The sequence below is a fragment of the Sipha flava genome, unplaced genomic scaffold (assembly GCF_003268045.1).
Source record: "Sipha flava isolate LNK unplaced genomic scaffold, YSA_version1 36_pilon_pilon, whole genome shotgun sequence".
NCBI classification, from domain to species: Eukaryota; Metazoa; Arthropoda; class Insecta; order Hemiptera; family Aphididae; genus Sipha; species Sipha flava.
Window position 1 is genome coordinate 3083896 of NW_020273076.1, and position 27598 is coordinate 3111493.

The window sequence follows — 27598 nt, forward strand, 5'->3', positions numbered from 1 at the left end:
CAGTTCTATCGCACTGAACTGCATCCACTAGCTATATCGATCAGCGGCTGCTTTTGAAACTCCATCGCCTCACTACCGAAGTTAACGTTATTATGATTTACGGACGTGTACGGACCACGAAAATATCATCATTGACACAAATGGTCACCAGATCCCTTTCGTTCCCGGCCCCAAGAAAAAAAAAGTGGGACTTGAATTAATCAAAAATCGAACATTGTGATCATAGATCAGATTTCGTTTCGTATTTTTTATTTATTTATTTATTTTTTTAATGTAGAAACCCATGCGGTGACATGATAATGTACTGCGAACAATTATTTTACTATCAATAGAAGTTCACCACATATCTAATAGAAATCAAAACATTTTTTTAATGCGATAATGATGTTTAATATGGAGAGTTTAAATATAATATAAATTTATTACGCCGAATTTATAAAATTGCCAATTTCACGAAATCAGCAGAAAAACTGACGTTGTTGCCAAATACGTAAAAACGGTTATTCGCCTTATCAAATACACAAAATCGGCAGTGATTGATTGCTAATTTTATGAATTAGGCAGACTTTTTTTTGCCGATTACATGAATTCGGCGATACATTTATTATTGTGACGCATTTAGCACGCGTACTCATTCGCATTAACACATCATCTTTATTACCTATGGTAACAGACGTTATGGTATGTACGAAAATTTTTTCTTCGTTACAAAAGTTTTTTTTTTTGCTCAGTTGGAACGGGATAAGGATATCGACGTTGCACCTAGCGTACGAATTGCACGTTAAAATAGTGGACATATTAGAAAAATGACATAATGTGTAATTCGTCGTATCACCTTGGCCGTAATTGCCAAAATGCATGAATATATTTTTATAATATAGTAGCATAATATTTTTATTTATTTATTTTTTTTTTTTTTACTGAATATGTATACCTTTTATATATATATAATTAATTATTAAAATTTGATTTTATTATATTTCCACAATTCCTGTTTTCTATGTTGGATCGAAGGCTCTTACCGATTTCATGCAATCAGCTGTATTATATACTTCGGGTTGTCGATTTTATAAAATCGTCAATTTTTCTATCGATCTCGTGAAATCGGTAATTTCAAAAATTCAGTGGAATATATATAAAATGAAAAATTTTATTAGAATGCAATATTGCAACTAGTTATTTTTGTTACTTTTCTATGCTTTAGAAAAATGTTCGTTCGAGCCTTATTTTTTATTGTTATTATTAAGGCTTGGAATTATATGCACTAAGAACGTACAAAATATGCATGCATTTATGCACTAATTTTCATTAAAATTCACTTAAATATAAAAATAAAAACGTATGTCAATTAAATTTATTTAGCTTAAAAATGTATGCAATTCATTAAATATTTAATATGAAACAAACAAATGTATTAAATATCAAGTTGAAATATTTGAACTGTAATATGTATATTGTGTTTAACTGTATGATGAATTACGAAATATTTTGATGATATACTGGGCAATAATTGTTGAAATTTTGATTAATTTTTTTCGATTAACAGTTTGCAGTTGTTTATTAGTTTTCATATGTTTAGTGACAGTAAAACGCTTTATACTGTTGACTTAAATTTCACATACCTACATGACAAAACTAAATTCGCCCGTCGGATGCAAAAATATTTTCTTCAGATTCCCCAACATATTTATGAATAAACAATTGTACTTTTGAAATTTTAAAAAGTAATAAAACTAATATCATGAAACTTTGGCGAAACACGACTAAAATATGGTTCTCGAAAATCTACTCAAGGTACAGATTACAACATCTAGTCCCGATCGAATTATCTTTATCTTGAAGCGATTAGATAATATAAAAATTAAATTCCTTATGAATCATAGGTATATGTGGGTAAAATCAACGAATATTTGTAAAACAAATGTATATAAAATACTTAGTATTTGACTATAATGCAATAAAAAATTGTAAAATACAGAAATATGTAAAAAAAAAAATTCTTAATATAACTTTGTACTTCGGATCTATTGACTATAATTCAAATTTGTAGCTGATCAAGATACTTATTGGACTGTTAAAAAAACATGCAAATTAACATAAATCCAGGTCCTAGTTATCATTAAAACTATCAATTAAAAATCTGGTCCTCGGAATAGAGTTTCAATGCGGTAGGGTCTTGAGTTTGAGTTCTAGAGTTTGTTGATAATTTTTCTAATTTGGTAGGTGAAATTAGATATTTGAATTAGAACAGGCCAAAACTCATCAGCTTAATACTCAAAAAATAAATATTTTAAAAACATGGGTTGTGTAAGGATTGTTAACAGTAGAAAATTGTTGACAATTTACTCTGGTTCAAAAAGACTTTTTTTTTTTTAATAAAAGAATCTTAAAATACCTATTTGTTATTTTTCGAAATTTGTACTTTAGTGATGTAATAATATTATAATCTACATAATTTGAATATAAATCAAAATGAAATAATAAATAATAATATTCTATCTATTTTTGTACGTCCTTTAAACCTTTAATGTTTTGCAACAGTGGAAATAATAGAATTTGTAGAATTATAGTATTTGATCAAAACGTTGGCCTACGCCTTGCTTTCGTACAAAAACATATTAATATTAAACACTTTACACAGAATGTCAAGAAAAATCTGTAAAATATAAACGGATTAGTACACTAAGCACATTATTATCGGTAGGCATTAAAGATATGTTAATCACTCGAGATGTCACCAAAGAGTTTGAATATTCATAACTTACGGCCCCATCAAACCGATTACACTATGCATACAACTTCTCAGAGTTCGTTTCCATCTATTAATATTATAATTCTACGCACGCGTAGGCTATTCAACAAATATGGTTGTTTCCCGTCAGTCGTACATGACGTTGGCCCTGTCGCTGTCTTCAGCCATAAGTTCTGTGACTTTCGTGTGATTTTCGTGAGCGGATTTGAACCCTGGGATCATCGGACCGTGCATTTCGGGCACCGTGCCCTAGACTAAGGCCTAGTGCAGGTCTTACGCGTGCAAGTCTCGCGACGTTCGTATAACGGCAGACATCGTTCGCGCGGTGTTCACACGTTACGCGCGTAGAGCCATTGGACGCGGCGAGGGGAGGAGGATTAATCTCGAACGATTTCTCGCGATTCTCGGGTTTCGACGTCGTGGACAATTTTTATATTAATAAATTACAAATGTGTTTGGAAAAAAAAATATATAACACGCTCGAACGCCTGTTTATACAAGACTCCGTATAGGTGTACGCCACACGTATACATGTATATCGTTCTGACCGCAGCGCGTGCATGTAATTAAAAACGGAAAATAAAAAATAAAACCGTGACTGCTTCTACACGGGTAGAGGAGCCCGTTGTTAACGCCTATGCGCCGCGTGGAAACGATGAAAACGAGTTATACAACCTTTGACCAGCTCCGGCGTGAGTCTCGGCGCGACTCGTACCGACGAACAGTTCCACCGTCTGTTTTGCAAAACCGTCTGACAGGCGACCACGGCTAGCGCGGCGGCCCGGGAAATGTGCTGCATGACCGGGCGCCAAGACCTGCAGATCCGTGCTTGACGCGAGTCCAGCCCGTACGTTTTGCGCAACGTCCGGCAAACGCCCACCTCGTCCCAGTCCACTTTGCCGGCCGCTTTCTGCATGCCCCTGGAAAACACGCGTCGTTATCGCGTTAATACGATTGTTACAATCATTGTCGTCGTTATCAGCACTTTTATAGGGTTTTAGGGTTTTCGTTGCATTTGTCAATTATTACCGAACAACAGTGTTCAAAACGGTAACACAAGTATACAGACAGCTATACCTACGTTTGTTACACTTAAGGGTACTTCGAATCTAAAATTTTGTACCGCGTATTTTTAGAATTTTGGTTTCGCAAAAACCTGTTTCTACATTTTTGCTTGTACAAGCATTCCATTTGATTGATTTTGTGTGTGTGTGTTTTAAATCTCGTGATGTCAGTTGCAATTGTAGAAAATCGTTTTGTCACTAGAAAATTGAGGAATCTTTGCATTTCCGTTTAATTTTTGTACACAATTCAGTGTGTTATAAAATCCGAGCACTGATAATTATAATATATTGTATTAATACGGTTATTTTAATTGTATATCTATACATTACATACTAGATAAACTATTCTTGTTTAGATGATATTTTACTAATTTAGATAAGAACAATTATTATTTCAATGAAAAAAAAAATGTGTAGGTTAAAATATTCTAATTCTTATTTATTCATATTATATTAATTTATATATGAAGGTATACCTCAACCAGAAGAATCAACTTATTAAGCAAAAAGTGAAAATATGTGTACATCTAGCCTAGAACTCATAACGGTTTCGACCCTTAAAAGTGTGATTTTCGAAAAATCCTTTCTTAGTGCACCTATACATATAGTGATAAGCAGTGGCGCCGAACACCTAATTTATCTATGACACATGTCGTTGTAGATTTAGTAGGAAGGGAACCCACTTTTTCATACTGGGGCCCGACTCTGAAGAGTACAGATTTTTACGTATAAAGATAAATAAATACGATATACAAATGATTAATAATGAATACCTATAATAATAAATAATTATTATTTAGCCCCAGTAAGTACTATTAAACAACTATGGGTTTGTAATAGATTATGTTTCTATAGGTACTCTAGAACTAAGTGATAATGTCTTACGCCGACAATTATGGACGTGAAACTATGGTAAATAATGAACAGTTTATTTAACGCATTTATAATAGATCTTTATTATATATTATATCTTTATTATATCGTTGAATATTTTTTAATTAAATATTATTTATTTTGTATTTTTACGATTTAAAACATAAAATAATTGTTAGATTGAAAAAAAAATTGGGTGAATGGTGAGGGGCCCTTTGTGTGCGATTTCATAGTAATATGTACATTTCCTATGTAGTAATAAATACTGGTATTAAGTATATTCCCTTAACATTTCAAATTAATCTGTATGATCGTTTTGGCTGTGGACTGATCAGTTAGTGGATGGTATTAACATTTTATATTATATATTGCTACATCTGTATTGTATAAAATATGAATATCCACCCCCGTTCAATTGCTGTTTGGTATTTCTCGCGGCGGCAAACGATTATAGATCGGTCCGGCGATAAGATTCCCATCGCAACAGACGCGACGTCGGTCGACCCCGAAACGGGTATTGGTGTTGTGCCACTGCACGCGGACGTTTATAACAATGTATAAATTATATTAGTCGCTGAAATTTTCCAGTTAAGACCCCGCCTTCCTCTCGACTTCTACAGTACTGGTAATCGTCTAGACTCTAGACCTAGTCTCGTCGACTCTTGATTGTGGCCGAAATCGATGGGGACTAACGAAGAAAAAAATAAGAATAAATAATGCATACATTAAATAATAATAATACGTATAAAATATATTATATTATAATGACACAATATTCAAAACGTTTGAGCAACGTATTTTTTTTCTTAACACGATTATTGTTAACACGTGGGTAGTCGCTCGCATATTCTTTGCCAGACTGTGATTCATTACTTGATATCGGAGATAATTTATTATGCTTGAACAAACCAAGTCCCGATTTCGTTTACCGCGAGGACCTTCGAGGTTTAAGTTTTTTCCATGTGAGTACAACTATTTTCTAGAAATATCATTCATACTGGTGGTCACACGAACGCTGATGAGACTATATTTACGGTACATAATTTACTAAGTGAAATGAGAGAAAAAGTCATGCAAACAATACATAAATACGCTTGTAGATGAAGTTGTCTTCGTAACTAAGAAAGATTTGTTTATAATAATTATATATTTACATTATATTTATTGTATAATGTATTAATAATGTATAATATAATTAGGTATATTATATGACAGTATATGACTTTACTTAACGAGTTGGACTATAATTTCTTTTACTATTAAATGATAATACCATAACAAATGTTTAAAAAGAAGCTAAAATATTTTCCACAAAACAGTTTTTTAACGAACCAAATTTAAAAAACTATTAATTTTTTAACGTTCTAACTTTTTTTTTTACTGTTTATAATAATAATCCAGTAATAATTTCAGATATCCGATAATTTTGTAAGCTAATAAGATATTAAAATGTATTCATAAGTACCAAAATAGAATATGACAAAACTATCGACATTAACAAGTGATGACAAAGATTCAACTAATATTTGATTGATTTTGTTCAATATTTCCCCTTGTAATAATCTAGGCTGTTGAGATTCTAACAAATAATTTACCAAAAAAGTAAAGAAAAATAATTTATTTACAATTAGTTATTAATAATGTAATAAAAAAAGTATTTCGTTGAAAAGTAAAAGTATAAGTTAAAAAATATGTTTTTACTATAGTTTCTAGTTAAAAGGGTTGCGCTCAATAAACTTTATTCCATATTTTATAAAAAATTTTAAAAGTTATTCTAAACCCTATCTACATTCCTTACAAGCCGAATAAAATTGAGAACATTATAATATTAATACAAATAAATAGCCAAAATTCCAAATTAAACAAGTTCATACCTCTCTAAAATCATAGAAAACGTCGTAATTTTTTACAATCATGATATCGAATACACGTAAGATTACATGTATGACAAAATACAAGAGTTTTTGACAATGATTTCAACAGTATAGTTTTTTAATTTCCGCGACTGTATGATGTATCATGGCAATCTGTGTATCGAAAATCAAATTATGTTATACCTATTAGATTATAATGGTAATACAATGTTTTCAATATACTGTTTATATACACACATTATAAAATATATTATTCATACTTGCAGTTTGTGCAGACTTTTATGATTATTTTAGTTCTCGATTTTCATAATCTACACAATTTAAATATGGATACGAATTGAAATTTCGAATAAAACTTGTCAAATCATTAAAATTTCACGATCGTGTTTCGAAAATCATCGTATCGCTATTGCGTTGCATACCACGATTGGTAAATATTGAAAGTTTTTAAATTTAACATTATATGTAATTATATTTATATTATATATTTAACTGTTATATATATATATACATATATTTCTTTCGTGTATTTAAATTTACAATCGAAGAAAGATATTTTTTAAAAATAAATTAAAAAATAATAATAAAAATCGTGTACCAAGCTGTTGATTAAATTTTTCTAATTTAAAAACTGTTTGTTGATCAATTTATCTTAATACATTGAATACATACTAACTATGTATACTCTTAACTTAAGTATATTTTGAAATTATTTTTTCTCGAATAATAATTATGTTACTTAGGTACTTATACTGCCAGCTCACTTTCGCAATCATTTATCACTACAAATACTAATCTATATACGATTTTATATTGTATTAGAAAAAAATTGAGGGAATATTACATAAATTATTTTAAATGAAAATCTATGTATGAGTAATACAAATATACGTGTATTTATGTACCCACATGGCTTTAAATAATGGACAAGTAAAAGATGATTGCGTCTCAATTATTGACATTGTAATTGCACCTGGAAAATATTTTTTACCCTCTAGAGTTAAGAAGTTTACTTGAGGGTATTAAATATTTATGTTTTGTTATAATCGAACAAGTATACTCTTATATATTTATTTTTTGTCCAACTACAAAATAAGTATTACCATGTAATAATCGCCAAACCGGTCCCAATCTGCGGTATGACGGAATAATATAGGTTCTTTAACGTGTGTATAATAATACATACTCTATATCATTATGAGGAAGATGCGTATGCACAATGTAAAAACCTTAAGTCTCGGATATTTATTAAACATCAAAAATAATAAAAATTTCACCCAAAATGTTCAATTAATGGAATCAAGCCATCTATATGCGACATAAATTACATACAAATAAATAGTATATACTACTATTATATACTATTATATATTATATACTACCTATCGATGGCAAAAAAAATCCTTTATTTTTTAAACATGTCCAATTAAAAAATGTTTGTTCAAATATTGTTGACAATTCAGTGACATTAGTTACGACAGAGCCTTCAATTAGTGATCATTGTTGTTGGGGATGATTTACAAGTAACTGAACCCATCACTATAAGATCAGACTGGATGTATAAGATAAATGTAGGCATAGGATATTTTATAAAAAATCCTCATAAGACAGTCTTTAATTACATTACGGGATCAAAACGAACTAAAATCAGTTTGCCCATGAATAACTACATTAATAATTATATTATAACTTATTTAATTTATTTTTCTTAACTATTAAACATTGAAATAGCTTTTATATACATATATTGACTGTTTAAGTAAATCCTGTCAATACGAATAGGCTTTAATTTATTCATATATAAATGATAAGCATTATATTTTCAAAATAAAATTGATTGCTTACAACTATATTTAAAACTGGTATTACATAAAATGTATCATCAATTGTTCTATAAAAAGCTCGCTACAGGAAGCGACGTAGAGAGTGCCAGGATGCCTATGCGACCCAAGGTGCACGATATTAGCCCGTAAATAGTTTACAAATATAAATATATAATATTAATATCAACATATTAATATTATCAACAAGTTTCGCACGTAAGACGAATGATGACTTATTACGTGTTATTTCACGTATATCCCTGAATACTATTGCTTAGATAAAGTGATAGATGAATATTTCGCCTACCGACCATATACTTTATACTATTAGTTAAGAGTCAATATTACAGACTCAAATTTTAAATATGACTGAAGTTACACTTATAAAACATTGCATGGAACTGAGGCGCTGATTAATAATCGAGTTGTATATGAATCATAATTATGTAACGGAGTTACATTTTAGTTCACCTAACTATTGATACTATATACAATTATTAATATAACAATTACTATAATAACAATAATTACTATTAACTAGTAATACTAAAAGATCAATGCAATTCTCAATATTAAGTATTTTTAAAATATAACTATAGTCACAGTGTTAATAAAAATTACCACAAGAATATTTTGGAAGTTTTTCTGATGTTACATTTTAATTTTTTTTTCCCAATTATGTTTGATTAGCAATCTAAAGAACACTTCCACACCTACATTTTTACTTGGAATATACTTTAGTTTACTTTATTTATCTGTATAGGAGCAACAAAAAACCGGCTTGTTAACTTATCCGAGTTAAGGCTTTATAGGGAACATATTTTAATAACATATATTACCTGTTATTTATGAATGTCATTATTATGATTTGAACAGCACTTTAGTAGATTTACATTCGATTATTACATATGGTCCAATTCGACATTCTCACTTGTTGTTATAATTAAATTAATAGAGTGAATAGAGAACATATTTTTATAACATCTAATACCTGTTATTCACGAATGTCATTATTATGAAATGAACAGCATTTTAATAAATTTACATTCGATTATAACATATAGTCCAATTCGACATTCTCACTTGTTATTTCTCAAATCACAGTTAAACTCAGGATTATTGATTAACTACTAGCAAGTATTATATTTGAAAATTTAAGTTTTTTTAAGGTTGACAAAGTTGTAAAGATGCGAAAAAATGCATTATTTCTTGTTAAGTTTATTGTGAAAAATTATTAAATCTGGTCATAGGTATAATATACGTTGATATGCGTTACATACATTTTTACTGCGAATCTAAATAAAAATTATTATTTCCTACAAATTATTATCAATAGTGTGTCATTTTAAAGATAATTTATTAAATGATATTACATATAATTAAATTATACAAAACCAAAACAACATTATAAATTACAGCAAAAAAACTGATTCAGGGTTTAAACAATTGTAAATGAAAATTTTAAAAATTGATTGACGGTTACTATTACTGTTTATCGTATATGTTGAGTGTTAATATGCATTACTCTATAATAGAAACAAATTTTAATCAAATAGAGTCTCCACTGACAGATAATAAATCTGATTTCGTTTAATTTGAAGATGAAGTAGTTAACTCTAAACCAGAGAGTAATAATTTATACATAGGTACATATGAATATATTTTTAATATTAAGTATAGTAAATGTATAATAACTAATGGTTATGAAAAATTATTTATTATTAATTCATATTATTTAGATTGCAAAAGATATTTTTTATTTTCTAAACTCAACCATAAAATAGTTTAATCTGAAAATAAAATAAATAATTTGTGCTAAATTATATCATTATTGTATAATATATCGTAAGCACTAGTTGTATAAGGTATTAAAACAACGGGAAAAGTATTCCTCAGTGCTATTTTAAATAAGATGTAAAAATTATTTATAGTAAAAATATTGAGTTTCGTGTTCTTATAAGTATACTAACTGACTTGTGCCAGGATTTTTCTGTTACAATTCATAATTGTTTGCCGTGATTTAGTATAGACAATATATTAGATATTCTTACATATTTTAGATATTTTTTTCGATAGTAAAATATTTTATTATATTGTCCGCCATAATAATATACACATATATTTCAAGTTTATAAGCACCGGTTAACTACTTCGCTATAACCTACCATGGCGACAGTAAAACTTGTTTACTGGCAAAAATATGAAATTGCACTTCACCGCAGTATAAAGCACACCAGTTGGCTATGATTGTTTTTTTTCGACTTCAAACTTCGATCTTAACAAAATATCTACAAATATACATTTTCCCTGTGAACACTCAGTCCATTAGTGATCACAACAACCGTTCAATTGTTCATGAGAAAATCATGCACAGATATAGTAAAAGAACTATTTTATACTAATTATTTATTTTATATGATATATTATTAATAATATATATGTATAGAAAAATAAATGGAAATAATTTCGTAAAGTCACTGAGTCTAAATGTTTGTGAATTCGTGATTAAATATTTGTGCAAAAAATCAGTTCTCGTTAACGTATTCAGAACTTCAAAACCTTATTAAAAATATTGTCTAAGCCAAATCGTCTAATTATTACGATAAATACAATTATCTTGTTGCAGATAACAGTTTTATTTTAAAATCGTACAATACAATAATCCGAAATCATAAGAACTTTTAACTATATCAAGTCCATGTGACTTTCTTATAACTCTATTGCATGTAACGTTAATCATATTATATATATATATTTTGTGTGTAAGCACGTGACCTATTTACCAGAAGATTACTGATACGTAGACCAATTAAAAGTTTTATATTTTAAAGTTTTTATTCAATTTGAATATCTAGTAATTTTATAATATGCACATAGCTTAAAAATAATGTAAATTGTTAAACGTGAACAGTGTATGGATCAAATCGTTTTGGGTACATTACATAAGTGGTGTTATGACTAACTGACTATAGTTAGTTGAATTTGACGATAATAATGAAACATTAATTATGAGAAATGATCTTAAGTGAAATTGTTCATCATAATAATAGTATGCAAAACATTTTAATTTGGTCAAATAATATCTTTCGAATTGACCTTTTTAGATTATTGACTAGCAAATTGTAACATGTATACTATAAAGCACTTAAATATATTATATTGTTATGTAACATATTTAGTTTTTGATAGCTTATAACACTATATCGGCCTAGAAAACCATTTTAAAATAGTTGCATATACAGGCTGTATTATGATTTTATAAATGTTCAAAGGCATCATATGAATTATCATAGTATAAAAAAATGTAAATAGCTTTTAATAGGGAATTAGTGGGGAGAAGACATTTGGTATCATTATGGTAATTTCTTATAATTTCAGGTAATTTTACAGTATATTTACAAATTTATTTATATATAATAAACCAAAAATTATATTTTACATGAAGTAAAATTATCTGAAGAGACAAATATGGATTTATGTGCTGTATGTTTATGAAATATACCTTGTTCTATTAACTGTAAAATAAGCAGCATTTTCTTAGTATAAAAACTAAATGACTGATTACACTTGTACACTTGTATACAATATGACATTATGATTTACGTAATTTGACACTTCTCAAGACTGAATATTGAAAATATTTTGAACTCAAATGCCATATCAATTTATGAAATGTATTTTTATTTTTAAAAGGAATTCCATTTTCATATAAAAATATTGATGAAGTGTTAAATTTACTGTTATTTTGAAATTATACCATTGCTGGTCAAGTATATATTTATAAGGTCATATTAGAATAAATTAGCAACACTCAAGTACATATTATATATCTATTTCATTGACTATTTTTAAATACGGCGTAATATTTAATAATATTTATTAAAGTATTTACAAATAAATATTAGACGTTTTTCTTTCTTATCTATTGTTATTACTTGTTACCAAATTTACTTATTGTATACATAAATACAGATTGTAAATACTCTTTTACTAATAAAAAAAAATAAAAAAATAAAAAAAATATAAGACTTATTTCTATATGTATAATATTATTTTAGATGACATTTATTATAATTATGTTACTACAAAAAATTACAGAATACAATTTTAATATGTTGTATAGAAACTTGAAAATATGATACCTACTTCAAATTTGTTAAGAATGACATCGCTATTTTTCGGTTTTAATATCCACATAAAATTTTGATTTAGACGACAAATTTTGATTAATTTTTATTTGACAAATATTGGAAGTTTTTCATTTTTTACCGAATATGTGTTCAACCACATTATCCATTTTCATTATATTAGTAATTTATATTAGGATTTTCATAATTTTATTTTTATTTTATTTCATTTTATTTTTTTTCGTTCAAAACTAAGAATATTAAATCACAACTCAAATGAGAATAATTTACAACAATTCAGTACTTGAGTTCCACGTTTTATATCTTACAAATGCTATGATTGTTTCTTAGTTTATTAAAGGTAATTGATATTCATATTTTTATGAATATTTTGTTAAAAAACAAAAAATGTATTTATCCGTATAAAATGATTATTCAATACAAAATTATTTTAATAACTTTTGCTATTTTTTTATGGTTAAAAATATCATGGTCATATTTTCGTAGTTTTTTTTTTTTAATGTGCAGTATGATAATTCAAATATATTTACTAGTGTTAAAAGTTATTTGTAATAATAATTGTTATCTAAAAATAATTAATTATATTCAACTAGGTGACCCATGCCTAATAAAATGTTTTCGCACGGGAGTTATTATGTTACTGTTTAATTGTTTACTATAATTTAGTGTAGACAGAGTTCAGATATTTTAAATAATTTTTAATGAGATCCCGACAAAAATAATACACGCTATAATATTACGTTGCATCGTCTTACATACACCATAAGCACTAGCTGAACCTACAACGGCGATAACAAAACTTGTTTCCGACAAAAATATGACACTGCATTCACCGCAATATAATACACATCAGTTGGCTACGACTGTTTTTTTCGACTTCAAACTTCGTTTTTAATAAAGTATCTCGAAAATTAAATTTTCCCTGCGAACACTCAATCCATTAGTGAGCACCTAAATACAACTTGTTTAATAGTTTATGAGAAAATATTACACAGATACGTTTTAGGGCTATTCTATAAAGCATTAAAACATTTTAATAAATCTCATACAGCTATTAAAAATTTACAAAAATACTTCGAGTTGTTATTTCATGGTTAAAAAAGTAAGCAGATTTTATGAGAATCAATTTTGTTTGTTATGTATTATGTATAGTGTAAATATATAATATGTTGAACTTACTTTTAAACAAAATATTTAATTATTTTTATATTCAACTGAAACCATTTAATTAACTGATTATAATTTATAAATTACAATAAACTAAATTTTCTATTTTCATTTATTTATCGAAGGAATTAAAAAAACCGGTCAGGGTTATGGCAATATATAAAAGGGATATATTATAAGGTACATTGCTGTATTGTTTTACATTTGATTTCATTGGTTCAAATATTTCGATTCGATAAAAATGTCAATTACACTCACATATGCATACAAATGGTGCTGATCTAAAAACGTTAAAATAATTCGAATATAAAAGGATCGAAATAATTATAAGTATATGCAGTCTAAGTACTATTACATTAAATTAAGATAAATGAAATTGAGTCATCTTCGGGTCGAACCTCGAGGTAAACTATTAAGTGTTTCAACAGAACTCTGACAAACATAAACTAACTTTTTATTATCTCCAAAAAATAAAATAGAAAATTCATATTCAGTTTCTGTATAACTCTCTACTCATTTAAAAACGCATTCGAAACCCTTTAAACCTTGGGGGTCTAATAAAAAAAAGTGTAAGAATGATAATTATATATCTGGCACATCATTAATACGTGTTCATCGAGTTCATTAAATAGATAGATAATCGTAAGGTATTGTTAAGGGATTTTATAATCACTATATATATTTTATGATTTGAGACGAGTGGAGACATTGAAAATAGTCACCTTTGGTGAGACGATTATACTTTAAAATATTAAATTGTTTCTGTAACGAACCATAACACTTGTTGAGTCATAAAATAATATACCATTATTTCTCAAGCAAAATTCGTTTAATTTAATAAATTGGAAGAAATATATTTAAAATTACTTTCAATTGCATTAACCAATGAAAGTACGTTAACCAATTGCTGTTAACTTATGGTATTTTTTTCTATATGAAAATGTGAATTGATGTAATTTAAAAAATGTTTATATCCAACAACCGGTCAAATAGAGTTAAAATATATTAAATAGAATGGTGGATTAAAGAAAATTTTAGGTAATAATATTCAGATTTCTACAATTTTTCTTAGATCTGAAACCTTGGGTATAAATTTAGGCATAAACTGAAATGACGAAAACTAAATTTTCATGAAAATAAAGTCTTATGTAATTATTCAAAATATCTTATAATATTAAGTGGTTTTGTAGAAAAGTCGTGTAAATTTAACAATCCTAAAATATTTACGAGGCCCAATGATTTATTCAAAAAAAATGCATATAAAAAGTAACGTTAATGTTTCCAGTACGTGATTAATCGTCTAGATATGCACGTTGGTTTCAGCGATTTAACATTAAAAATTCCATGTTTCGTGTAACATAAAATATTTTTATCTTCAAACGTCTGAAAATTATTCCGGTTCGTCTATATTTTTATCCAGAATCAATTATCCATCTCAAAGTAAACAAAATGTGTAACAGAATAATTTAATTATTTATAAATTGTTTTTCGAAATGTACATTATTGTAATGGACATACATTTTAATTAAACCGTTAGTATTTGAAATACATGTATGTGTATGTGTCATATTCTGCACAACTCTATTAAAATAATACCATCAACGGCTATCATATCATAAACATTCTGCTAGGCTAAAAGTTCTTTTAACTGCAGACTGTAACAAAATCGATTTTTACTGCTTGTATAATAATATATAATTATTGTTTTTTTTTTTTTTAATTTTAACATGTATAAGTTACAAATACATAAGAAATATAAATTAAATCAAATCATTATAATTTTTCTTAAAATACCATTAAATACGATTTTCACTAATCATAAGTATAAGCATCGAAAATATATCAGTTATGCTTTTTAACTAAATGAAAAAACTGAGTTTGAGTATTTGTTTTTTTGCATAAGACATAAAAACACAAGAAATCACAGCAATCAAAAAACAATTCTGGGCAAAGGCAAATATAGACAGTATAGTTTTAATAATAAATCGAAATATTAAATAATATTTCTATTTAAATGGAGTTCTCATTATGAATTTAAATCCTTGAATATAATCCTTGACTATCTTGATATAAATAAACATGTCTTAAAACTCAAAATATATACTAAGTTTATTTAAAAAATATTTAAAATGTAATTAAAAACCACAAGAGGAAAAATGTCACAAATCATAAGTATAAGTTAGCTAGTCGTATTTCAACTTTTATTTGTTTATTAATAAAGGTAGTAATATACGAGTAGGTACTGGTTCTAAGTGTTACTGATTCCAGGACTCTAAGTTGTAAAGTCTATTGTTATGTCAGTTATGTACATACTTATATATTTTATTTAAAAATGATCCTGAGCAAATTGATGTATATGTCGTAGACATATAGTCAAATAACTGAATAACTGATAGAAAATATATTTAAATTTTTAAAATAGTACAAAATGTTTTTTTTGTTATTTGCCTGACATGAAATAAGCATTTAATCAAATGCCTAGTGATTTAATCAAATGACTAGGTATTCAACTAAATGTCTAGTCGGATAGTGAAATTGCATAAACATTAAATTCTATGACTATATGCCTAGACATTTAATAAAATGCCTGATTTGACTATATGCCTACAACATATACAAGGAATGATTACTTTGCAGATAAAAAGTAAAAATAATAATTGTCGTATATATTCGTGAATATACTTGGTCGTTTTTCGTTTAAAATTAACAATAAAAAAATATACTATTCAACATTTTTATTTTTGTAACAGAAAGACTTAAAGATAGTTTAATTATATAATACGAGTACTTATATTTCTAAAAATTAAAGTATAACACAAATTTGGTTGTTAAATTAAGTATAATACATGTATATTATATATGTGTATGGCTATGGGCCAAAATCAAACATAACTAACGAATTATTTTTTTAATTTTTTTTATGATTAGAAAAACTATTAAACGAATTGAAAAAAATAACCTTTTAAACGGAACACCTGTTTCCAATTATCGGTAAAAAAATATCTTGTTGCATGACATTTTTGGTATCAAATTACCCAAATTATGTCTACAAAAGAAAAAAACATCATTGTATAACCACTACCTATTTCTTGTTTTGATTTTAAATTAAAGTAAACTGAGCTTAGTCTTCTGGTATTTTTAAAATTTATTGAACGTTAAATATTATAACATACTAAATAGCATATTTTAATAAAATAAATTAAGATAATTAATTACAGTAATGAAATATCGTTTCTAATATTCTTTTTTTAGTTTCTCCTTCATTTTTAAAAACTATTATGTAATTTTATGAAATACTATTGACACTTGGTGCAGTTTCAAATTTGATTGCAGAAAAAGAAAAGAAAAATTATTATTGTAAAATCAACATATTTCTCGCTTTGCATAGAACATAAAAAATTATATGTGCTTAACGATTATATCTATTCATGGTACGTTTTATTAGATTTGATAGCAATACAAGATTTAATATATTTAATATATATACAATGTGTTCAAGGACAACGGTAATATGAAGTATTTTCAATGTATTGTCATGTACTTAATTCGGCTTTTTCTTAGTGCATATAAGACTTCAAATTATATTTATTTTTGAAAAATTAAATTTGCACCAATACATAATTTTTTTTTAATTATACCTCCTATTTTATAGTTCGAATTTGAATGCTTTTATTTTTTTAAATAACTTTAACTTATGAATTAATCTTATCTTGAAAATATACCAATTGAGAATGAGTTAGGGTTTTGATTTATGAAATTCATTTCATCGTATTTTTTAATATTCTACTCTATGATTATACGGGTTTGTTTTGGTAATGTTTCGAGTGGTTTCGTATAATTTCTTTGAAAAATTATATAAACTGCACTAAGAACAAAACATTTACATTATTTTCACCGAATTTTCACTCAAATTACTCAAACGGTAAAATTTAAATTAATTAACTAAACAAATTTACACTAATTAAAATGGTGTTAAAATGGTTTTAAAATTTCAATTTTCAAAATAAGACCATACTTAGTCATATACAAGTCGAAGTTGTTTAAAAAAATAAAGGAATTAAAATTTGAACTAGAGGTAGTTACAATTCAAAAAAAAATTATTATTTGGCGCGTATGGGTGGTAATAATTATATTTAAAACTTAAATTTTTCAAAAATAAATATAATTTTAAGTCCCATATGCACTAAAATTGAATACATGGCAATGCATTCAAAATATTTTGTGTTACCGTTATCCTTGAACATACTGTTTCTTAATATAAATATATTAATAGATACTCAATAAATGTACATCATTTCGAATCACGCGACTGGGGCCGCGCCACGTGCCGTGGAATCGCACCTTTACATACATAACTATAGTATACCAAGAGTTAATTGGAAACAACTTTTAACTAAACATTAATTACTTCCTAAGTACATGTTATTAGGTGTGCAGAAATAGTTATGTTCAAATTAAAAACATTATTACATTACTATATCGCACAACAGAAAATCACTTTATCATTTATATATCAAACCAATAAATGGAGAGTTTTATGTCTCTTCAGGTGGTTAGTTAAATTATACGTTACTCATAATTATATGAGAAATAGGTATAAAAGTTAAGTATAGAAATTCCGATTCACTTTTAATTCAGAATGGAGCGAGGACATGTAATAAATATAGCGTATAGTTTTGAACTTTCTATGTAGAGATGAAAAGAAAACAAGAACCTGAACCCTGAAGTAGGTATTAAAAATTTTCCTATAGTATTTAAATTTTTTAACTGTTTTATTATAATAAAAATCTTGGGTACCTCATTAATCATTATCAAAAGTTACATTAAATAAAAAAAATTAGTAAACACAGATGGTATTTAAAACATGTAATTTTTTTATTTTTTTAATAATTTTTTAGAAAAATGGGGAAAAAGTTAAATAAGGTCCAATTCAGCAAAATTAATAACTACTTATTTTGATAAAACTAATTGTATATTTATTTTTTAAGTCATGAAAATGTAATATACTAATAAGTCTAACCACATTTAATTATAAATAGCACTGATATATTAAAAGATAAGTCACAACTAATTATTTTTTTATCGACATCTGTAACATACAGTTATAACTATTTTAATATTTAACAACAAATTTATTAATAATGTTTTCATTATTTGAATGCCAAATCAAGAGAAACAAAATCAAATTCGAAGTTTTTCTAACAATTTCTTTATGGAAATTGGTTACATTTCAAATTTTAACCATGTTTAATCATAATAATTAAAATATATATAATTTTGTAAATCTGTGTATGTAAATTTATATTACTATTAATACATTTCAGCTTATAATAGTTATATGTAGAAATATCTATTGCCTCTTTAAATAATTTAAAGAAGCAATAAGTAAAAAAGTAATTAGTACAATTACTGTTCTTTTTACAATTAATATATATCATTTAATATTTTAATTGATATGAAAATAATATAATAGTAGATTTTTAAGTTTCAAGATATATATTTTGTATACAGTTATAAGTCTGATTTTAATTAATAATCATAAATTTGGATCGATCAATAAATATTTATGTACACACATGTATGTATATTGTTATTTCAACACATATATATCGACTTAATATTTGAGTCATAAATAATATTATTTACAATAATTACGCTAAGATAAATACCACAATTATATTATTATAATCGTTCATAATAATTTCAAAGTTACAACAATATATCAAATTTATCTTAAAAATAAGAAATAAAACGGACAATTTAAGTTATGAGGGCTATCCATCTCGAAGTCTATTTTGAGATAGGGTATTTTGATACTCAATTTTAGAGTATCAAGTCCGCTCAGGCCTTCTTTACGTAACTTACACGTAGCTAATTTTATGGAAGTGTATTTGCGTTGAAATTATTTTTACTGCTATAAAAATAATACTGATTGTAGTTTTGATTATTTGAATCATTATAGGTGATTTGAAAACAAATTTTAAACGATGCTCGAATAAAATATAATGAAATAAGAATAAAATGATACTAAATTTAATTTATTAATTAATTCGGTTTGCAGAACAGATATCCGAGTAAATATAATATTAGATAAAGAGTAAACATTCGTGATTTGCCTTATATGGACTTACATAACATAATTGAAGTTTAAACCCAATAGATAATTGAAGTATATTCAAGTATATTTTTAATAAATTAACTTTAATTAGTAATAACTTCAAATAATCTGAAACGCTTGATGCTCATTAGATCACGAAATAACTAAATAAGGAAAACCAACTCAAATAATGAATTTAAACTGTCATATTCAATAAACCTAAGTTAAAAACACTTTTGTATAATAAGGATTAAATTACTTTGGCTCTATTCCAGTATATACGATCGGTACTTATCATTTGAAAGATTTGATTTTATTCGTTCAATATAAATGCAAAGATTATTTTAATTTTTGATATTTACAATCACATACTTATACATAGATAAGTGTAACTATCTTGTAATCCTGTACTCTAGTAGTAATTTTATAGCATATGAATATTTTTCAGTTCGAGTTTTTGATAGTAATCTATGAAGATGATTTCCAAATTATGACATCAATTTTGAAAAACCAACCATCAACAATTAAAAATCGAAACGATTGCTTTGTAAAGTATAATTTTTTAAATGTTCAAATTGCGATTTTGTTAACTTAATTTTTACAATTATTATAAAAACAATGCGCATATAAGAATAGTATAACTTAATTAATTAATTAATAACAATATAACTGAGACAAATATCAAACTTTTCTAGATTTCAAACTCGTGTACGGATATTTATAGTAATTCGTGAATTAGGTTTGTTTAGAGATCTCTATTTCACGTGTATTTAAAAAACACGTTCCGTACGTGTTTTTATAGAAACGGTAGTAAAGTGAGTGTTATTAAAATATACGTGTACTCGTGTATTAAAAGTCCGTACGTTATGATCAGTGGATACAAGGATGGGTAACAGATGCACGTACCACATGTGCCTCTCCCCCATTGTTGTTCAAATAAAGTAAACACAAATTTAATTTAATTTTTAAATAGGAAACTTTTTTTTAATAATAAATGAATAACTATTAATTTAAGTTTATTTTATACGATTGTATTATTATATATTTTATTGTAAAAATACTATAAAAATAATTTATAAATACGACCAAGTCAATTATTTTAATAAATTACAAATTAGATTCATATATAATAATATAATTATAAATTTCGTATTTGATTTTTCTAAAAATTATAAATACATACATATATATTTATTAAATTCATGACTAGAAACAACCCTTTATTAATGAAAAAATATAAATAAGTACCTATAAATTTTTTTTTAAATTTTGAATATTTACATATTATATTTACAATATAATACACGGGTATATGAACTTTTATTACACGTGTATTAAGATAAACATGTACACGAACTTTAAAAACACGTGTAATTAAATACACGGGTATTCCTACATATTATTATTTAATGTTCGGACTACGTGTGCACGTGTATATCAATACACATCCCAAACCAGAGTCCTAGTTTGGTTGGATGTGTTCAATGAGCTTCAAATAATAATACATTATAAATTCGTTTCAGTTTTAATTCACACGTAATAATCTATTATTAATTAACAGATGAGTAATCATACTTGCACATTAAAAATAAGAATTCATCATTAGTTAAATTATCTCTTTCGTTTGTAATTAATTTTCCATCAATGAACATGGTTTATATTTTAACGTTTATTCGTTTGAGAATCACAAATCCGATTTTATCAACGAAACAAGTGTAACAAATAAATTACCGATTTATAAAATAATTATATTACAATAATATGTAATGCATTGTTGTGCTTAATATACATTGTGTTCAACAGAGCCATGCGGTACCTATACATATACGTATATATAGTAACATTGTATTTGTGCATCTCTAATATATGTATATTACATATTACATCTACAGATATAATCTCCGAATTTATTAACCGAACAATTGACTATAGATGACTAGAAGATATAAATGGTATAGCCATATATCATAATTATTTCATTGTTCTCATTTTATGTATTCGAATTTATTATTCAAATCATACATAATTGTATTCATTGAATACGCATTTTTTGTTCGCAAAATAAATGTGTCAATTAATTTATTAAGCAATGATGCATGTCCCAAAAATTATAAAGCAATTGTTTTGGAAACCATATGTCTGAAATTAATGTAGATTTTCCCGTATTACAATAATTGCCAGGGTCCGGATGATATGAAATTTTTGAAAATTTGGTCTTCGGGTTTCAAGAAATATTATTTTCACTACTTAAATATTTTAATTATTAAACAGGTAAAAATGATTTTAACTCTGTAAGTAAAATTTAATAAGCTACAATATAATTACCGTATGGTTATACCTAAGTATTCACGTATGTATACTATATAGGTGGAGCTTTATATAAAAATCCAGTGTATATTCAAAATATAAATGTTCTTTCTTCGTCACATCACAAAATTATACATATGATTTTCATTAATTAAAACAAATATATACAAATTGTGTGACTGGGGTGTGCCTTAAAAAACTCGACACACCTGAAACTCCGCCTATACAGTAGAATAATAATATGACAAAACACTCAATATGATAAAACAGGAAACCATCACACATAATGATATTTTGAAACGGTATACATGGAATAAGTGTTACCATCATTTTTGCTCTATAATATGATAATCCCAATAGTGTATAAAAATAAAATCTCGAGTAAAAGTTTAACCTAAATTCAGGGACAGAAACCGAACCGAAAAGAACCGATTCTGGAACCGGAACCTTTTAAATAATAGGAACCGATACCTTTATTTTGATAATTGAAGTACCGGAACCGAACCGGTATTTTTAAATTATAAAGGTTCTTTTAAGTTCCAAAATTAAATAGTTTTATTTAGCATAGATTATTTGTAGTTACTACTTTGTTTATAAATAATCAGGGATCCATTCTTATTATGTTTATACCTAGAACTATACAAAGTTCTTATTCTTATTCTTTACCTATTTAAAATGATATTTTTGAAGTGTATATTACGTGTATATTTATCACAAAATAACATTATATAGAAATGTTTTTCCCAGTATATACCATAATTGGAATCTATATTATCTTCCAAAAAAAGCGATGATATTAATAAAATAGACACACTACCCGCTAGTGTAAATTGTAGTTCATAGTTTATTGACGATTGACGAGTATTATAAATATTTTTTAACTACTGCTCCTATGGAACGAAGGCTATTATTTATAATTTAATTATTTTTAACCTATTTAACGTATGCAATTTTCAATTTAAAACTTTATTATCTTCTAAATTCTGATACATAACGATTTAGTTTTACCAGTTATAACAGATTTTATATCAGTAGGGGGCAACGTTGTTGTCAGCAATAGATATTAAAATAATTTTTCGTTTACTACTATACTACATTAACAAGTGGACGATGGTATATTATAGTATATTCACTATTTTTTTTTTTTTTATATTGATAAGAAATAATATTATATTTTACTGATAACAGGAACCGGTACCGAAATTATCTGGAACCTGTACCTTTATTAATTTTCATCATACAACCGGAACTGAACCGGAACAGCTATTTTATTTTCTGAGAACCAGTACCGGAACCGATACCGATAAATTCAAACGGTTCCAGTCCCTGCCTAAATTTATATGATATGTTTAAATTGAATTAATGAATGATAAATATTAAATCGACAAAATTTAATTCAAATTTAATTGCTGTCTTTCCCGTGCCATATAAAAAGCGAGTGTGCAGAGCGTGATTTGCACACAGGCCCCGGGCCTCATAATATGTAATATATAAAAAGTCTGGCATGAAAATATCAATATATAATTTATTTGAATATAACCAATGTTATTTACTTACTCTACTAATGTCCCTTGCACAGGGGCGTCATTTTAACTTTTGAAAAGATGGAGCTACTGATTAAAATTGTCGACTTCATAATATTTAAAAAAATATAGTTACCTATATATTTAAATATTTAATATTTATGGACGATACACTATCAATAAAATATTTTTTCGAAACAAAACATGTAAAGATTAGTAATGAAAATTGATGTTATGATCAGTGTTGGGAATAGATAATGCAAAATTTATCTAGATAAAGATAAAAGATAAAAAAATTAAAATATCTAGATAAAGATAAAATATAATTTCATTTTTATCTGGATAAAAAAAAAGATATTTTCAAAAAATGTTATTTTTTGGTCAATATTTCATATTCTAATAATATCTATGAAGATTCAATTATAATCATTATTATCAATAGTTACCTAGGTGTTTAATGTTTATTGTAGTAATGTAGTGTACCATTAAGCATTATTTATATATAATGTACAATATTTAATGATAGTTAATCACTAAAATGTTTCACAAAAAAAAAAAAAAATGATAATTGCTCTATACGTATCAGGATGAATACAGAATACATAAAAAATTATTTAAAGTTAACAATATTGTTTTCCATTTAATATTAATTTGATGATTTTCATTATTCTATAAGTAGTTACGACTTTACGGGTTCCAAGAGTGATATAATGACTATACAGCGTATGAGTTACATGTGTATACTAAAATCAAATACCAACTATATTTGGAACTTCCATGGAAAAATAAGAAAGTAAATTTAAAAATACCAAAAATATTTTCCCGACATGAAAATACAAAAAAATGTCATACCAAGAAATAATAATTACTTATTAACAATGCACGAATTATGATTATGAATACAAAATCTATATGTATAAAGAAAGTCAGGTTATTTACAGAATATATAATTCAAGAACGGCTGAACCGATTTTGATGATCTCTGATTTGTTGGATTCGTTTAAAATATTTATTGTTAGTTGTTATTAGTTTAGGTTTTTTGGACTTCCGGGTTTCGAATTTTCGAATCCGGGTTTTCAGATTTTAGAATCAGGAATCTGTATGTAGGTACTACTTATTAGTATTGTTTATTAACTTGAAATCCATCACATAATTATTCGTCTTTATGACTTTTGGGATATATTGTGTAATTATATGAGTATAATAATCCCTTGATCTTTAAAACAATCTTCACCCTAAAATTACGTCTAGATATGGACTAAAATTATCATGTACCGATGGGCTACTACAATATTAACTAATATACAAAATTAAAACCATGACATTCAATAATCTAAATTGCTGTGTCGGGTGCATAATAGTTGTCTCCTAAAGTCAAAAAGGTCAATAAATTTTATTCGAATTTTCTTCCGATTATATAGGTACTATTTGCTTCCCAAATGAGCAGGTAATAAATTTATAAGTGATTCCAAATATCTTCAAACTTTGTGTACAGTGGCGTATATAGGGGGGGGGGGGTTCAACCCCCCCCAAAATTTATGGTTAGTACGACCCACGTGTGCATTTCTTTAATCTATGTATTAATTAAAACCAAACTGTCTAGTATGGGAAAAAAATGCTCTCTCCTAATTTTTAAGCAAATTATACGCCCAATTCTTACCTACGCTTGCCCGGTATGGGGTAATTGTGCATCCTCGCACATCAAAAAAAATGCAAATTGTCCAAAACAAAGTCCTCAGAATAATTGCAAATGTTCCGTGGTTTGTCAGAAATCCAAATCTGCTATTGATACTTTGAATAAACTATCCGTTGATTTTTTTCCAAATATATGGTGCTTAATATCAATATTAGTAACTTTACCAGTCTCAACAGCGTCATCAGAAAGATCGTTTTCGATATTGAAAAGATTGAAGTCGTGCTTGAGAAATAGTACAAGCGAAAATCGACTAACAGGATTATCTCATGTCAATTCATCGAAGTATTTCAATAAACACTGAAGAAGTGATAAATAATTTTGCAAATCTACCTCGAAAATTAGACTTTGTCCTGTAATTAAATTTATGTATTCTAATTTTCATAGTTATTAAAAATAAGTTAATTTATAACCTTCATTTAGTATATATTTTTTCATAACTCCCCCCCCCCGAAATTAATTCCTATATAGGCCACTGTTTGTGTATCAAAATAATGTTGTACCTAGTTCCGAAGTCGTAATTTATAACTTTTGTTATATTTGATATTTGATAGGATTATACCTAAATAACTAAACATTAAAATAATATACTCTTTTATAGTATGATAAGATATAATCTAAACCAGACCTGAGTCAGACTATAACAAATAACATACGTTATCGTAAGTTGTTTAGTATCAGTTAGTTGATTTTCAACACTCACTCTCGTTGTACGATTTTTTTTTATAAATTATTAAGCGATTTCAAACTTTTAAACTAGTTTTTAAAATGGATCAAAGTGAAATACAAAACATGTTTAGTGAAAAGAGCAAATGTTTTAAAATAATTAAAAGTTTTAAATTTAGTTTTAAAAATAAGTTAGCCTTCAACAAAGAACAGTGGAACTGTGTGACAAATTATGTAAAGTTTTTTTTAACAATAGATGAATATGACAAATTAATATTGAACGAAACTAAGTTGAATCAAAATAATTGGATTTATAATAATCATTTAGATTAGCTAATACTAATACTCAAAATAACTATAATTGTATACAGATGTTTTATGTTTTTGAACCACTACTTAATTCTTTACGAATAGCAACTAGTGTGAAAATTCTTGGGAGACTACTCATATGCAATTATGAACTACTTGGCCATCGAAGGCAACTTATGTATATTAACCTATTTATTTATGATAAGAATAGGAGACAATTCATATATTTTTGGAGGCAACTAATATACAACGCCTGTCATACCATTAATTTTCGCAGAAATTGATAATCACCAATAGAATACATTGGTTCAAACTATTTAAAATTGTATTTTAACGTATGAAGGAAATTGATACATAAATCCATAGAAAACATCCCAATTTTGTAGATCAATATAATTTTTCTCGTTTACCAAATTACTATGGATTATAGTAATTATATTCGATGTAAATCTTCAGAAACGCTTACATGCAAGAAATCAGAAGTTAGCTAATTTAAATTAATTAAGTATAAAAACAAATAGAAACACGTTTATGAATTCTATCGATATTTGGTTAGTTCTTTATCCATTTTCTAAATTTGTTTCTGTTCACTTGACCGGACGACAATGTTATCAGATCCAACAGAGTATTAGGTTATAAACAGTGATGGGAATCAGTGGCGTTGCGAACTCATCAATTTTCAGAGGCAAGTACATTTTGTGGACACCCACCCACAAGGCCGTATCTGGGGGGGTCCAGGGTATCTGGACCCCCTACCCCTCGAAATATCTTCAATACTTATTTTTTTTTTAATACCAACATAAATATTTTCAGTCAAAAATGACTTAAGTTCTAATTAATAATTGACTGCTTTAAATTTTATATCATAATATTATATGAAAATATTATATTAATTTTAATAAAAGAAGATTAAATCTTTTTCTGTCTTATTTTAACCAAATATCAAAAGTTAAAATCTTAATTCAATAAAATTACAATATACATGTTTTGGACCCCTCCCGAAAAAAAATTTTAAATACGGCCTTGCCCATCCACCCCCCAAAAAACTGAGAGGCGGCCGCCTCTTGATTACCCATATCGCCACGCCACTGATGGAAATTATTCGAGTATTCGAATATTCGACCACTCGAATATCAGTATTCGATGCTACAATACAATATGTAACGAAAAGTTTTCGCGCAACACAAAACGTTTAATAATAATATTATATGGCTTATGGTGCATAAATGCCTGCGAGAAGTGGATTCGAAGCCAGCGATATTTACTATTTGACATGGCAATTAAAATTACAAAAAAAAAAAT

General features: G+C 26.7%; 1 protein-coding gene across 2 annotated transcripts in view; it reads right to left on the reverse strand.

Annotated features, from left to right (window-relative positions):
- The window catches only part of LOC112687873 (protein Wnt-11b-like), a 42370-nt gene that overhangs the window by 8693 nt on the left and 6079 nt on the right, over positions 1-27598 (reverse strand). For both annotated transcript variants that reach the window (XM_025560837.1, XM_025560836.1), the window contains one exon: positions 3428-3672. In XM_025560837.1, the coding sequence (XP_025416622.1) occupies positions 3428-3672 (245 nt within the window). The remainder of the gene's footprint in view (positions 1-3427; positions 3673-27598) is intronic.